General features: G+C 48.6%; 1 protein-coding gene across 1 annotated transcript in view; it reads right to left on the bottom strand.

The window, feature by feature from the left end:
* doc2a (double C2-like domains, alpha) overlaps positions 1-17,085 on the bottom strand; it is a 117,155-nt gene that overhangs the window by 98,642 nt on the left and 1,428 nt on the right. Inside the window, 2 exon segments of the mRNA XM_085974403.1 lie at positions 13,346-13,425; positions 16,396-17,085. The exon segment at positions 16,396-17,085 is cut by the window's right edge and continues 1,428 nt beyond it. Of these exon segments, the coding sequence (XP_085830529.1) occupies positions 13,346-13,425; positions 16,396-16,648 (333 nt within the window). The 5' untranslated portion in view covers positions 16,649-17,085.

Consider the following 17,085-nt stretch of genomic DNA (forward strand, 5'->3'; position numbering starts at 1 on the left):
ATTATAGGGAATAGCAGCCCCTGTGTATATCATAGAGAATAGCAGCCCATGTGTATATTATAGAGAATAGCAGCCCCTATGTATATTATAGAGAATAGCAGCTCCTGTGTATATTATAGAGAATAGCAGCCCCTGTGTATATTATAGAGAATAGCAGCCCCTGTGCATATTATAGGGAATAGCAGCACCTGTGTATATTATGGGGAACAGCAACCCCTGTGTATATTATAGAGAATAGCAGCCCCTGTGTATATTATAGGGAATAGCAGCCCCTGTGTATATCATAGAGAATAGCAGCCCCTGTGTATATTATAGAGAATAGCAGCCCCTGTGAATATTATAGGGAATAGCAGCCCTTGTGTCTATTATACAGATTAGCAGCCCCTGTGTATATTATAGAGAATAGCAGCCCCTGTGTATACTATAGAGAAATGCAGCCCCTGTGTATATTATAGAGAATAGCAGCCCCTGTGTATATTATAGGGAATAGCAGCCTTTGCGTATATTATAGAGAATAGCAGACCCTGTGTATATTATACAGAATAGCAGCCCCTGTGTATATTATAGAGAATAGCAGCCCCTGTGTATATTATAGAGAATAGCAGCCCCTGTGTATATCATAGAGAAAAGCAGCCCCTGTGTATATTATAGAGAATAGCAGCCCCTGTGTATATTACAGAGAATCGCAGCCCCTGTGTATATTACAGGGAACAGCAGCCCCTGTGTATATTGTGGAGAATAGCAGCCCCTGTGTATATTATAGAGAATAGCAGCCCCTGTGTATATTATAGAGAATCGCAGCCCCTGTGTATATTATAGGGAACAGCAGCCCCATTGTATATTATAGGGAATAGCAGCCCCTGTGTATATTATAGGGAATAGCAGCCGCTGTGTATATTATAGAGAATAGCAGCCCCTGTGTATATTATATAGAATAGCAGCCCCTGTGTATATGATAGAGAATAGCAGCCCCTGTGTATAATATAGAGAATAACAGCCCCTGTGTATATTATAGAGAATAGCAGCCGCTGTGTATATTATAGGGAATAGCAGCCCCTGTGTATATTATAGAGAATAGCAGCCGCTGTGTATATTATAGGGAATAGCAGCCCCTGTGTATATTATAGGGAAGAGCAGCCCCTGTGTATATTATAGAGAATAGCAGCCCCTGTGCATATTACAGAGAATAGCAGCCCCTGTGTATATTATAGGGAATAGCAGCCCCTGTGTATATTATAGCGAATAGCAGCCCCTGTGTATATTATAGATAATAGCAGCCCCTGTGTATATTATAGAGAATAGCAGCCCCTGTGTATATTATAGAGAATAGCAGCCCCTGTGTATATTATAGAGAATAGCAGCCCCTGTGTATATTATAGGGAATAGCAGCCCCTGTGTATATCATAGAGAATAGCAGCCCCTCTGTATATTAGAGAGAATAGCAGCCCCTGTGTATATGATAGAGAATAGCAGCCCCTGTGTATATTATAGAGAATAGCAGCCCCTGTGTATATTATAGAGAATAGCAGCCGCTGTGTATATTATAGGGAATAGCAGCCCCTGTGTATATTATAGGGACTAGCAGCCCCTGTTTATATTATAGAGAATAGCAGCCCCTGTTTATATTATAGAGAATAGCAGCCCCTGTGTATATTATAGAGAATAGCAGCCCCTGTGTATATTATCGAGAGTAGCAGCTCCTTTGTATATTATAGAGAATAGCAGCCCCTGTGTATATTACAGAGAATAGCAGCCCCTGTGTATGTTATAGATAATAGCAGCCCCTGTGTATATTGTAGAGAATAGTAACCCCTGTGTATATTATAGAGAATACCAGCCCGTGTGTATATTATGGGGAATAGCAGCCCCTGTGTATATTATAGATAATAGCAGCCCCTGTGTATATTGTAGAGAATAGCAACCCCTGTGTATATTATAGAGAATACCAGCCCGTGTGTATATTATGGGGAATAGCAGCCCCTGTGTATATCGTAGAGAATAGCAGCCCATGTGTATATTATAGAGACTAGCAGCCCCTGTGTATATTATAGAGAATAGCAGCCCCTGTGAATATTACAGAGAATAGCAGCCCCTGTGTATATTATGGGGAATAGCAGCCCCTGTGCATATTATAGGGAATAGCAGCCCCTGTGTATATTATAGGGAATAGCAGCACCTGTGTATATTATGGGGAATAGCAACCCCTGTGTATATTATAGAGAATAGCAGCCACTGTGTATATTATAGTGAATAGCAGCCCCTGTGTATATCATAGAGAATAGCAGCCCCTGTGTATATTATAGAGAATAGCAGTCCCTGTGAATATTATAGAGAATAGCAGCCCCTGTGTATATTATAGAGAATAGCAGCCCCTGTGTATATTATAGGGAATAGCAGCCCTTGTGTCTATTATACAGATTAGCAGCCCCAGTGTATATTATAGAGAATAGCAGCCCCTGTGTATACTATAGAGAAAAGCAGCCCCTGTGTATATTATAGAGAATAGCAGCCCCTGTGTATATTATAGGGAATAGCAGCTCCTGTGTATATTATAGAGACTAGCAGCCCCTGTGTATATTATAGGGAATAGCAGCACCTGTGTATATTATGGGGAATAGCAACCCCTGTGTATATTATATAGAATAGCAGCTCCTGTGTATATTATAGAGAATAGCAGCCCCTGTGTATATTATAGAGAATAGCAGCCCCTGTGTACATTATAGGGAATAGCAGCCCCTGTGTATATTATAGATAATAGCAGCCCCTGTGTATATTGTAGAGAATAGCAGCCCCTGTGTATATTATAGAGAATACCAGCCCGTGTGTATATTATAGAGAATAGCAGCCCCTGTGTATATTATAGAGAATAGCAGCCCCTGTGTATATTATAGGGAATAGCAGACTCTGTGTATATTATAGGGAGTAGCAGCCCCAGTGTATATTATAGGGAATAGCAGCCCCTGTGTATATTATAGAGAATAGCAACCCCTGTGTATATTATACAGAATAGCAGCCCCTGTGTATATTATAGAGAATAGCAGCTCCTGTGTATATTGTGGAGAATAGCAGCCCCTGTGTATATTATAGAGAATAGCAACCCCTGTGTATATTATACAGAATAGCAGCCCCTGTGTATATTATAGAGAATAGCAGCTCCTGTGTATATTGTGGAGAATAGCAGCCCCTGTGTATATTATAGAGAATAGCAGCCCCTGTGTATATTATAGGGAATAGCAGCCCCTGTGTATATTATAGAGAATAGCAGCCCCTATGTATATTATAGAGAATAGCAACCCCTGTGTATATTATAGAGAATGGCAGCCGCTGTGTATATTATAGGGAATAGCAGCTCCTGTGTATATTGTAGAGAATAGCAGCCCCTGTGTATATTATAGAGAATAGCAGCCCCTGTGTATATTACAGGGAATAGCAGCCCATGTGTATATTGTAGAGAATAGCAGCCCCTGTGTATATTACAGAGAATAGCAGCCTCTGTGTACATTATAGGGAATAGCAGCCCCTGTGTATATTACAGAGAATAGCAGCCCCTGTGTATAATATAGGGAATAGCAGTCCTTGTGTATATTATAGGGAGTAGCAGCCCCAGTGTATATTATAGGGAATAGCAGCCCCTGTGTATATTATAGAGAATAGCAACCCCTGTGTATATTATAGAGAATAGCAGCCCCTGTGCATATTACAGAGAATAGCAGCCCCTGTGTATATTATAGAGAATAGCAGCCCCTGTGTATATTATAGAGAATAGCAGCCCCTGTGTATATTATAGGGAATAGCAGCCCCTGTGTATATTATAGGGAATAGCAGCCCCTGTGTATATTATAGATAATAGCAGCCCCTGTGTATATTGCAGAGAATAACAGCCCCTGTGTATATTATAGAGAATACCAGCCCGTGTGTATATTATAGAGAATAGCAGCCCCTGTGTATATTATAGTGAATAGCAGCCTCTGGATACATTATAGGGAATAGCAGCCCCTCTGTATATTATAGAGAATAGCAGCCCCTGTGTATATTACAGGGATTAGCAGTCCTTGTGGATATTATAGGGAATAGCAGCCCCAGTGTATATTATAGGGAATAGCAGCCCTTGTGTATATTATAGAGAATAGCAGCCCCTGTGTATATTTTGGAGAATAGCAGCCCCTGTGTACATTATAGAGAATAGCAGCCCCTGTGTATGTTATAGGGAATAGCAGCCCCTGTGTATATCATAGAGAATAGCAGCCCCTGTGTATATTGTAGAGAATAGCAGCCCCTGTGTATATTATAGGAATATCAGCCCCTGTGTATATTACAGAGAATAGCAACCCCTGTGTATATTATAGAGAATAGCAGCCCCTGTGTATATCATAGAGATTAGCAGCCCCTGTGTATATTATAGGAATATCAGCCCCTGTGTATATTACAGAGAATAGCAGCCCCTGTGCATATTATAGAGAATAGCAGCCCCTGTGTATATTATAGAGAATAGCAGCTCCTGTGTATATTATAGAGAATAGCAGCCCCTGTGTATATTGTAGAGAATAGCAGCCCCTGTGTATAATATAGAGAATAGCAGCCCCTGTGCATATTACAGAGAATAGCAGCCGCTGTGTATATTATAGGGAATAGCAGCCCCTGTGTTTTTTATAGAGAAGAGCAGCCCCTGTGTATATAATAGGGAATAGCAGCCCCTGTGTATATTATAGAGAATAGCAGCCCCTGTGTATATTATAGGGAATAGCAGCCCCTGTGTATATTATAGGGAATAGCTGCCCCTGTGTAAATTACAGGGAATAGCGGCCTCTGTGTATATTATAGAGAATAGCAGCCCCTGTGTATATTATAGAGAATAGCAGCCCCTGTGTATATTATAGGGAATAGCAGCACCTGTGTATATTATAGAGAATAGCAGCCCCTGTGTATATTATAGAGAATAGCAGCCCCTGTGTATATTATAGAGAATAGCAGCCCCTGTGTATATTGCAGAGAATAGCAGCCCCTGTGTATATTGTAGAGAATAGCAGCCCCTGTGTATATTATAGAGAATAGCAGCCCCTGTGTATATTATAGAGAATATCAGTCACTGTGTATATTATACGGATTTGCAGCCGCTGTGTATATTATAGGGAATAGCAGCCCCTGTGTATATTACAGAGAATAGCAGCCCCTGTGTATATTATAGAGAATAGCAGCCCCTGTGTATATTATAGAGAATAGCAGCCCCTGTGTATATTATAGGGAATAGCAGCCCCTGTGTATATTATGAAGAATAGCAGCCCCTGTGTATATTATGAAGAATAGCAGCCCCTGTGCATATTGCAGAGAATAGCAGCCACTGTGTATATTGTAGAGAATAGCAGCCCCTGTGTATATTATAGAGAATAGCAGCCCCTGTGTATATTGTCGAGAATGGCAGCCGCTGTGTATATTATAGGGAATAGCTGCCCCTGTGTAAATTACAGGGAATAGCGGCCTCTGTGTATATTATAGAGAATAGCAGCCCCTGTGTATATTATAGAGAATAGCAGCCCCTGTGTATATTATAGGGAATAGCAGCACCTGTGTATATTATAGAGAATAGCAGCCCCTGTGTATATTATAGAGAATAGCAGCCCCTGTGTATATTATAGAGAATAGCAGCCCCTGTGTATATTGCAGAGAATAGCAGCCCCTGTGTATATTGTAGAGAATAGCAGCCCCTGTGTATATTATAGAGAATAGCAGCCCCTGTGTATATTATAGAGAATATCAGTCACTGTGTATATTATACGGATTTGCAGCCGCTGTGTATATTATAGGGAATAGCAGCCCCTGTGTATATTACAGAGAATAGCAGCCCCTGTGTATATTATAGAGAATAGCAGCCCCTGTGTATATTATAGAGAATAGCAGCCCCTGTGTATATTATAGGGAATAGCAGCCCCTGTGTATATTATGAAGAATAGCAGCCCCTGTGTATATTATGAAGAATAGCAGCCCCTGTGCATATTGCAGAGAATAGCAGCCACTGTGTATATTGTAGAGAATAGCAGCCCCTGTGTATATTATAGAGAATAGCAGCCCCTGTGTATATTGTCGAGAATGGCAGCCGCTGTGTATATTATAGGGAATAGCAGCTCCTGTGTATATTATAGAGACTAGCAGCCCCTGTGTATATTATAGGGAATAGCAGCACCTGTGTATATTATGGGGAATAGCAACCCCTGTGTACATTATAGATAATAGCAGCCCCTGTGTATATTATACAGAATAGCAGCCCCTTTGTATATTATAGGGAATAGCAGCCCATGTGTATATTATAGGGAATAGCAGTCCCTGTGTATATTGTAGAGAATAGCAGCCCCTATGTATATTGTAGAGAATAGCAACCCCTGTGTATATTATAGAGAATGGCAGCCGCTGTGTATATTATAGGGAATAGCAGCTCCTGTGTATATTGTAGAGAATAGCAGCCCCTGTGTATATTATAGAGAATAGCAGCCCCTGTGTATATTATAGGGAATAGCAGCCCATGTGTATATTGTAGAGAATAGCAGCCCCTGTGTATATTACAGAGAATAGCAGCCTCTGTGTACATTATAGGGAATAGCAGCCCCTGTGTATATTACAGAGAATAGCAGCCCCAGTGTATATTATAGGGAATAGCAGCCCCTGTGTATATTATAGAAAATAGCAACCCCTGTGTATATTATAGAGAATAGCAGCCCCTGTGTATATTATAGAGAATAGCAGCTCCTGTGTATATTGTAGAGAATAGCAGCCCCTGTGTATATTATAGAGAATAGCAGCCCCTGTGTATATTATAGGGAATAGCAGCCCCTGTGTATATTATAGGGAATAGCAACCCCTGTGTATATTATAGAGAATAGCAGTCCCTGTGTATATCATAGAGAATAGCAGCCCCTGTGTATATTATAGAGAATAGGACCCCCTGTGTATATTATAGGAATATCAGCCCCTGTGTATATTACAGAGAATAGCAGCCCCTGTGTATATTATAGAGAATAGCAGCCCCTGTGTATATTATAGAGAATAGCAGCCCCTGTGTATATTGTAGAGAATAGCAGCCGATGTGTATATTATAGAGAATAGCAGCCCCCGTGTATATTATAGAGAATAGCAACCCCTGTGTATATGAAAGAGAATAGCAGCCCCTGTGTATAATATAGAGAATAGCAGCCCTGTGTATATTATAGAGAATAGCAGCCGCTGTGTATATTATAGGGAATAGCAGCCCCTGTGTATATTATAGTGACTAGCAGCCCCTGTGTATATTATAGAGAATAGCAGCCCCTGTGTATATTATAGAGAATAGCAGCCCCTGTGTATATAATAGGGAATAGCAGCCCCTGTGTATATTGTAGGGAACAGCAACCCCTGTGTATATTATAGAGAATAGCAGCCCCTGTGTATATTATAGGGAATAGCAGCCCCTGTGTATATTATAGAGAATAGCAGCCGCTGTGTATATTATAGCGAACAGCAGCCCCTGTGTACATTATAGAGAATAGCAGCCCCTGTGTATATTATAGGGAATAGCAGCCCCATTGTATATTGTAGAGAATAGCAGCCCCTGTGTATATTATAGAGAATAGCAGCCCTTGTGTATATTATAGGGAACAGCAGCCCCTGTGTACATTATAGAGAATAGCAGCCCCTGTGTATATTATAGGGAATAGCAGCCCCATTGTATATTATAGAGAATAGCAGCCCCTGTGTATATTGTAGAGAATAGCAGCCCCTGTGTATATTATAGAGAACAGCAGCCCCCGTATTTATGATAGAGAATAGCAGCCCCTGTGTAAATTAGAGAGAATATCAGCCCCTGTGTATATAATAGGGAATAGCAGCCCCTGTGTATATTACAGGGAATAGCGGCCCCTGTCTTTATTATAGAGAATAGCAGCACCTGTGTATATTATAGAGAATAGCAGCCCCTGTGTATATTATAGAGAACAGCAGCCCCCGTATTTATGATAGAGAATAGCAGCCCCTGTGTAAATTAGAGAGAATATCAGCCCCTGTGTATATAATAGGGAATAGCAGCCCCTGTGTATATTACAGGGAATAGCGGCCCCTGTGTATATTGTAGAGAATAGCAGCCTCTGTGTATATTATAGAGAATAGCAGCCCCTGTGTATATTATAGAGAATATCAGTCCCTGTGTATATTATAGGAATTAGCAGCCCCTGTGTATATTATAGGGACTAGCAGCCCTTGTGTATATTACAGAGAATAGCAGCCCCTGTGTATATTATAGGGAATAGCAGCCCCTGTGTATATTATAGGGAATAGCAGCCTCTGTGTGTATTATAGAGAATAGCAGCCCCTGTGTATATTATAGGGAATAGAAGCCCCTGTGTATATTATAGAGAATAGCAGCCCCATTGTATATTATAGGGAATAGCAGCCCCTGTGTATATTATAGGGAATAGCAGCCCTTGTGTATATAATAGAGAATAGCAGCCCCTGTGTATAATATAGGGAATAGCAGCAACTGCGTATATTATGGAGAATAGTAGCCGCTGTGTATATTATAGAGAATATCAGCCCCTGTGTATATGATAGAGAATAGCAGCCCCTGTGTATATTATGGAGAATAGCAGCCACTGTGTATATTATAGAGAATAGCAGCCGCTGTGTATATTATAGGGAATAGCAGCCCCTGTGTATATTATAGGGAAGAGCAGCCCCTGTGTATATTATAGAGAATAGCAGCTCCTGTGTATATTATAGAGAATAGCAGCCCCTGTGTATATTGTAGAGAATAGCAGCCCCTGTGTATATTGTAGAGAATAGCAGCCCCTGTGTATATTATAGCGAATAGCAGCCCCTGTGTATAATATAGAGAATAGCAGCCCCAGTGTATATTATAGAGAATAGCAGCCCCTGTGTATATTATAGGGAATAGCAGCCCCTGTGTATATTATAGAGAATAGCAGCCCCTGTGTATACTATAGAGAATAGCAGCCCCTGTGTATATTATAGGGAATAGCAGCCACCGTGCATATTATAGAGAATAGCAGCCCCTGTGTATATTATAGGGAATAGCAGCCCCTGTGTATATTATAGAGAATAGCAGCCGCTGTGTATATTATAGAGAATAGCAGCCCCTGTGTATATTATAGAGAATAGCAGCCCCTGTGTATATTATAGGGAATAGCAGCCCCTGTGTATATTATAGGGAATAGCAGCCCCTGTGTATATTATAGGGACTAGCAGCCCCTGTATATATTATAGAGAATAGCAGCCCCTGTGTATATTATAGGGAATAGCAGCCCCTGTGTATATTATAGAGCATAGCAGCCCCTGTGTATATTATAGAGAATATCAGCCCCTGTTTATATTACAGAGAATAGCAGCCCCTGTGTATATTACAGAGAATAGCAGCCCCTGTGTATATTACAGAGAATAGCAGCCCCTGTGTATATTATAGAGCATAGCAGCCCTGTGTATATTATAGAGAATATCAGCCCCTGTGTATATTACAGAGAATAGCAGCCCCTGTGTATATTATAGGGAATAGCAGCCCCTGTGTATATTATAGAGAATCGCAGCCCCGGTGTATATTATAGGGAATAGCAGCCCCTGTGTCTATTATAGGGAATAGCAGCCCCTGTGTATATTATAGAGAATAGCAGCCCCTGTGTATATTATAGAGAATAGCAGCCCCTGTGTATATTATAGAGAATAGCAGCCCCTGTGTATATTATAGAGAATAGCAGCTCCTGTGTACATTATAGAGAATAGCAGCCCCTGTGTATATTCTAGGGAATAGCAGCCCCTGTGTATATTATAGAGAATAGCAGCCCCTGTGTATATTATAGAGAATAGCAGCCTCTGTGTATATTATAGAGAATAGCAGCCCCTGTGTATATTATAGAGAATAGCAGTCCCTGTGTATATTATAGGGAATAGCAGCCCCTGTGTATATTATAGGGAGTAGCAGCCCCTGTGTATATTATATAGAATAGCAGCCCCTGTGTATATTATAGGGAATAGCAGCCCCTGTGTATATTATAGGGAATAGCAGCCCCTGTGTATATTATAGGGAATAGCAGCCCCTGTGTATATTATAGAGAATAGCAGCCCCTGTGTATATTATAGGGAATAGCAGCCCCTGTGTATATTATAGGGAATAGCAGCCCCTGTGTATATTATAGGGAATAGCAGCCCCTGTGTATATTATAGGGAATAGCAGCCCCTGTGTATATTATAGGGAATAGCAGCCCCTGTGTATATTATAGGGAATAGCAGCCCCTGTGTATATTATAGGGACTAGCAGGCCTGGTATAGAGAGATCCGAAGAGATCCTGTGGATGTGTATGCTTGGATCTCAGGGAACAGCGTCAAGTTGTGGGGGCTTCACACACCCACTCGCACAGCTGTGTGTTTTTAGAGTCGGCAGTGAAATTGGCAGTAATTAACTGGCTTTGCCTCTTTAATTAACTTCCCTCCTGGAGCCCGGCCAAGTCTGCGGAAGATTAATTCCTACTCATAATCTGTGAGTCAAGCCGGTGTCTGGGGCCAGGCGGGAGGACGGGGAGCGGAGCTCCCTCACCTCCCCGCCCCAACCCGGTGCGTGACTGAGCTCCACACACTCCCACGGAGCAGGAAAGGCCCCAGCTCCATCCCCGGCCTGCGCTGAGTTTGAATCAGAGAAGGATACAGCACCGGAGGAGGCCATTCGGCCCATCGTGCGTGTGCCGGCTCGTTGAAAGAACTCTCCCATTTAGCTCCCTCGCATCTGCGTTAGGAGAGTCGGGCCCGTGGGGGACCCGTACCTCAGACATACAGACATGTAGAGAGACAGAGAAAGTGAGATACAGAGAGAAAGTGAGAGGCAGAGATAGAGAGTGAGAGAGAGAGAGAAAGAGACAGCGAGAGTGAGAGAGAGAAAGAGATGGAGATCATAAGAACATAAGAATTAGGAGTAGGAGAAGGTTTCAAGTCGCACTCCATAGACTTGAGCACAAAAGCTAGGCTGACACTCCCAGTGCACAACTGAGGGAGCATGGCAGTGTCGGAGGGGCAGTACTGAGGGAGCGCTGCACTGTCGGAGGGGCGGTACTGAAGGAGTGCCTCACTGTCGGAGGGGCAGTGCTGAGGGAGCTCCGCACTGTCCAAGGGGCAGTACTGAGGGAGTGCCGCAGTGTCGGAGGGGTAGTACTGAGAGAGCGCTGCACTGTCGGAGGGGCACTACTGAGGGCGCGCTGCACTGTCGGAGGGGCAGTACTGAGGGAGTGCCGCACTGTTGGAGGGGCAGTACTGAGGGAGCCCTGCACTGTCGGAGGGGCAGTACTGAGGGAGTGCAGCACTGTCGGAGGGTCAGTACTGAGGCAGCGCCGCACTGTCGGAGGGGCAGTACTGAGGGAGCTCCGCACTGTTGGAGGGGCAGTACTGAGGGAGCGCTGCACTGTCGGAGGGGCAGTGCTGAGGGAGCGCCGCACTGTCGGAGGGGCGGTACTGAGGGAGTGCCGCACTGTCGCAGGGGCAGTACTGAGGGAGCTCCGCACTGTCGGAGGGACAGTACTGAGGGAGTGCCGCAGTGTCAGAGGGGTAGTACTGAGGGAGCGCTGCACTGTCGGAGGGGCAGTACTGAGGGAGCGCTGCACTGTCGGAGGGGCAGCACTGCGGGAGCGCTGCACTGTCGGAGGGGCAGTACTGAGGGAGTGCCGTACTGTTGCAGGGGCAGTACTGAGGGAGCGCTGCACTGTCGGAGGGGCAGTACTGAGGGAGAGCTGCACTGTCGGAGGGGCAGTACTGAGGGAGCGCCGCTCTGTTGGAGGGTCAGTACTGAGGCAGCGCCGCACTGTCGGAGGGGCAGTACTGAGGGAGCGCCACACTGTCGGAGGGGCAGTACTGAGGGAGCGCCGCACTGCCGGAGGGGCAATACTGAGGGAGCACCGCACTGTCGGAGAGGCAGTACTAAGGGAGCGCAGCACTGTCGGAGGGGCAGTACTGAGGTAGCGCCGCACTGTCGGAGGGGCAGTACTGAGGGAGCGCCGCACTGTCGGAGGGGCAGTACTGAGGGAGCACCACACTGTCGGAGGGGCAGTACTGAGGGAGTTCCGCACTGTCGGAGGGGCAGTACTGAGGGAGCGCCGCTCTGTCGGAGGGTCAGCACTGAGGCAGCGCGGCACTGTCGGAGGGGCAGTACTGAGGTAGCGCTGCACTGTCGGAGGGGCAGTACTGAGGGAGCGCCGCACTGTCGGAGGGGCGGTACTGAGGGAGAGCCGCACTGTCGGAGGGGCAGTACTGAGGGAGTGACGTACTGTCGGAGGGTCAGTACTGAGGGAGCGCCGCACTTTCGGAGGGGCAGTACTGAGGGAGCACAGCACTGTCGGAGGGGCAGTACTAAGGGAGCGCCGCACTGTCGGAGGGGCAGTACTGAGGGAGCGCCGCACTGTCGGAGGGTCAGCACTGAGGGAGTGCCACACTTTCGGAGGGGCAGTACTGAGGGAGCGCCGCACTGTCGGAGGGGTAGTACTGAGGGAGCACTGCCCTGTCGAAGGAGCAGTACTGAGGGAGCGCCGCACTGTCGGAGGGGCAGTACTGAAGGAGTGCTGCACTGTCAGAGGGACAGTACAGAGGGAGCGCTGCACTGTCGGAGGGGCAGTACTGAGGGAGCACCGCACTGTCGGAGGGGCAGTACTGAGAGAGCGCCGCACTGTCGGAGGGTCAGTACTGAGGGAGCACCACACTGTCAGAGGTGCAGTACTGAGGGAGCGCCGCACTGTCAGAGGGGCAGTACTGAGGGAGCGCCACACTGTCGGAGGGGCAGTACTGAAAGAGTGCTGCACTGTCAGAGGGACAGTACAGAGGGAGCGCTGCACTGTCGGAGGGGCAGTACTGAGGGAGCGCCGCACTATCGGAGGGGCTGTACTGAGGGAGCTCTGCACTGTCAGAGGGGCAGTACTGAGGGAGCGCCACACTGTTGGAGGGGCAGTACTGAGGGAGCGCCGCACTGTCCAATATTTATCCCCCGCCAACATCACTAAAACAGATTATTTGATTAGTATCACATTGCTGCTTGTGGGATCTTGCTGTGGTCGTGAAAGGCGCTATAGAAATGCAACTCTGTCTTTCTTTCAATCCCCTTTTGAAAGTTACTATTGAATCTGCTCCCCCCGCCGTTTAGTTGGCTGACTTCACACCTGGTACTGAGCCCCACTCCCAGAGCAGGAAAGTCCCAGGCTTCGTGTGGGTGTGTGGGCCTCGTCCCAGAAAGGATGAGGTCGGCTAAGACAATATTAGGCCGGGGTTGAAGCCTGGGCCTTTCCTGCTCTGGGAGAAGGGGGTGAGCGATGCCGCTCAGAGGATCAGACTTTTGTGACTCTACCTTGGCCCTGACGATGGAACAGTCCAACAACTTGTCCTGGGAGTTGTAGAGCAGATCGAACTCCAAAGTGCCGAGTGTGGCTGTAAAAGAGAGAGAGAGAGAGGGCGAATTAATGGGATGGCGAGAGTCGGTGCCCGCGGGGACCCGTATCCCGGGGAGAGTCGGTGCCCGCGGGGATCCGTACCCTGGGGAGAGTCGGTGCCCGTAGGGACCCATACCCCAGGGAGAGTCGGTGCCCGTGGGGACCCATACCCCAGGGAGAGTCGGTGCCCGTGGGGACCCGTACCCCAGGGAGAGTCGGTGCCCGTGGGGACCCGTACCCCAGGGAGGGTCGGAGCCCGTGGGGACCCGTACCCCGGGGAGAGTCGGTGCCCGCGGGGACCCGTACCCCGGGGAGAGTCGGAGCCCGTGGGGACCCGTGCCCCGGGGAGAGTCGGTGCCCGTGGGGACCCGTACCCCGGGGAGAGTCGGTGCCCGTGGGGGACCCGTACCCCGGGGAGATTCGGTGCCTGCGGGGACCCGTACCCCGGGGAGAGTCGGCGCCCGTGGGGACCCGTACCCCGGGGAGAGTCGGTGCCTGTGGGGACCCATACCCTGGGGAGAGTCAGTGCCCGTGGGGACCCATACCCCGGGGAGAGTCGGTGCCTGTGGGGACCCATACCCCGGGGATAGTCGGTGCCTGTGGGGACCCATACCCCGGGGAGAGTCGGTGCCTGTGGGGACCCGTACCCCGGGGAGAGTCGGTGTACGTGGGGACCCGTACCCCGGGGAGAGTCGGTGCCCATGGGGGACCCGTACCCCGGGGAGAGTCGGTGCCTGTGGGGACCCGTACCCCGGGGAGAGTCGGTGCCTGTGGGGACCCGTACCCCGGGGAGAGTCGGCGCCCGTGGGGACCCGTACCCCGGGGAGAGTCGGTGCCCGTGGGGACCCATACCCCAGGGAGAGTCGGTGCCCGTGGGGACCCGTACCCCAGGGAGAGTCGGTGCCCGTGGGGACCCGTACCCCGGGGAGAGTCGGAGCCCGAGGGGACCCGTACCCCAGGGAGAGTCGGTGCCCGTGGGGGACCCGTACCCCAGGGAGAGTCAGTGCCCGCGGGGACCCGTACCCCGGGGAGAGTCGGTGCCCGCGGGGACCCGTACCCCGGGGAGAGTCGGTGCCTGTGGGGACCCATACCCTGGGGAGAGTCAGTGCCCGTGGGGACCCATACCCCAGACATACAGACATGTAGAGAGACAGAGAAAGTGAGATACAGAGAGAAAGTGAGAGGAAGAGATAGTGAGTGAGTGAGAGAGAGAGAGAGTGAGAGTGAGAGAGAGAAAGAGATGGAGATCATAAGAACATACAAAATAGGAGCAGGAGTCGGCCACTCGGCCCCTTGAGCCTGCTCCACCATTCAATAAGATCATGGCTGATCTTCTACCCGATCTCCATATCCCTCGATTCCCCGAGAGTCCAAATATCTATCGCTCTCAGCCTTGAATATACTCAATGACTGAGCCTCCACAGCCCTCTGGGGCGGAGAATTCCAAAGATTCACCACCCTTTGAGTGAAGAAATTCCTCCTCATCTCAGTCCTAAATGGCCGGCCCCTTATCCTGAGACTGTGACCCCTGGTTCTAGACTCTCCAGCCAGGGGGAAACAACCTCTCAGCATCGACCCTGTCAATCCCCCTCAGAATCTTCTATGTTTCAATTAGATCACCTCGCATTCTTCTAAACTCCAGAGAGAGAGAGAGAGAGCGAAAGACAGGTTGTGAGAGAGAGACAAGAACAGAGAGAGACAGAGAGAGAGAAAGAGATGGAGAGACTGAGAGACAGAAAGTTGGAAAGCGAGATGGAGACAGGGTCCCTGGATGGATGCAGCCCTTACTCCTTCCCCGCTGTGTGACTGTGATATGCCGTTGATCCTAGTCTGACCAGAGGCTATGTCCTGTCGTGTCACAGAGTGCGGAGAGAATGAGGTCAGAGGCACAGTCTGATCCGGAGAGAGCCCCCAGCCCTGAGACACTACCAGACTTCGGGATTAACCCTCACAGAACTGACACAGCACCTCCACCCCGCTCATTGAGAGGGAGAGAGAGAGGCAGAGCGAGAGAGACAGAGAAAGAGAGAGCGAGAGAGACAGAGCGAGAGAGACAGAGCGAGAGAGCGACAGAGGGAGAGACAGAGCGAGAGAGCGACAGAGGGAGAGACAGAGTGAGAGAGACAGAGAGAGAGAGACAGAGAGAGAGACAGAGAGAGAGAGGGGGGAGAGAGAGACAGAGAGAGGGAGACAGAGACAGAGAGAGAGAGAAACAGAGAGAGACCGAGAGAGAGAGAGACAGAGCGAGAGAGACAGAGCGAGAGAGTCAGAGCGAGAGAGAGACAGACAGAGAGAGACAGAGCGAGAGAGAGAGAGACAGAGAGAGAGTGACAGAGAGAGAGAGAGACAGAGAGAGACAGAGAGAGACAGAGAGAGAGGGAGACAGAGAGAGAGGGGGGGAGAGAGAGACAGAGAGAGGGAGACAGAGACAGAGAGAGAGAGAAACAGAGAGAGACCGAGAGAGAGAGAGACAGAGTGAGAGAGACAGAGCGAGAGAGTCAGAGTGAGAGAGAGACAGACAGAGAGAGACAGAGCGAGAGAGAGAGAGACAGAGAGAGAGTGACAGAGCGAGAGAGAGACACAGAGAGAGAGAGACAGAGAGCGCACGAGAGAGAAACAGAGCGAGAGAGAGACAGAGAGAGAGAGAGACAGAGAGCGAGAGAGAGACAGGGCGAGAGAGAGAGACAGAGAGAGACAGAGCGAGAGAGAGACAGAGCGAGACAGAGAGAGCAACAGAGAGAGACAGATACAGAGAGAGAGAGAGACAGAGAGAGAGACAGAGAGAGAGAGAGAGAGACAGAGAGAGAGAGACAGAGAGAGAGAGAGAGAGAGCGACAGAGAGAGAGAGAGAGGCAGAGAGACAAAGCGAGAGAGAGACAGAGACAGAGAGAGAGAGTGAGACGGATAGAGATGGAGACAGAGACAGAGAGAGTGAGACGGATAGTGAGAATTGTTTTCGAAGCCTTACTTGAATCGTCGGAATCGCAGCTGTCGAGATCGCCAGCCTCGTCGGCCCTGCCGTTGCCGTCGGTGGTGGGGGAGGGTGTCCGCGGCCCCGCGGCCCCGTGGACCCCCGCCTGTTCCTGGGGGAGGGTGGGCAGGGTCAGGCGGGGGAAGTAGTGGGAGATCTGGGGGATGGGGTGGATGGGTCCGGGGCAAACGTCAATGGCCATGTGTTCCTGGATTGTCACTGACGGCTTCTCTCGCTTCCTCAAAGTCATCCACACAAGAGGTGGGAGCCCAACCGGAGCGGAACCGGAGCACAACTGGAGCGGAACCGGAGCGGAACCGGAGCAGAACCCAGATCGGAACCGGAGCGAAACCCGGATCGTATCCGGAGCGCAACCGGAGCGAAACCTGGATCAAAACTCGAGCAGACCCGGAGCGAAACCCGGATCGGAACTGGAGCGGAACCGTAGCGAAACCCGGATCGGAACTGGAACGGAACCGGACTAAAAACTGGAGCAAAACCTGGACTAATACCGGAGCGGAACGACAGCAGAAGCGGATCGGAACTGGAGCGGAAACAAACTGAATCTGGAGCTGAACAGGAGCGGAACTCGACTGAAACCGGAGCAGAACCAGAGCAAAACCCGCAGCGAAAGCGGAACAGAAATGGAGCGGAACAGAAGCGGATCCCGGAGCGAAACCCGGAGTG

The sequence above is a fragment of the Somniosus microcephalus genome, unplaced genomic scaffold (genome assembly GCF_052327205.1).
Source record: "Somniosus microcephalus isolate GS21.2 unplaced genomic scaffold, FLI_Smic_1.0 unresolved_chr1, whole genome shotgun sequence".
Taxonomy (NCBI): Eukaryota; Metazoa; Chordata; class Chondrichthyes; order Squaliformes; family Somniosidae; genus Somniosus; species Somniosus microcephalus.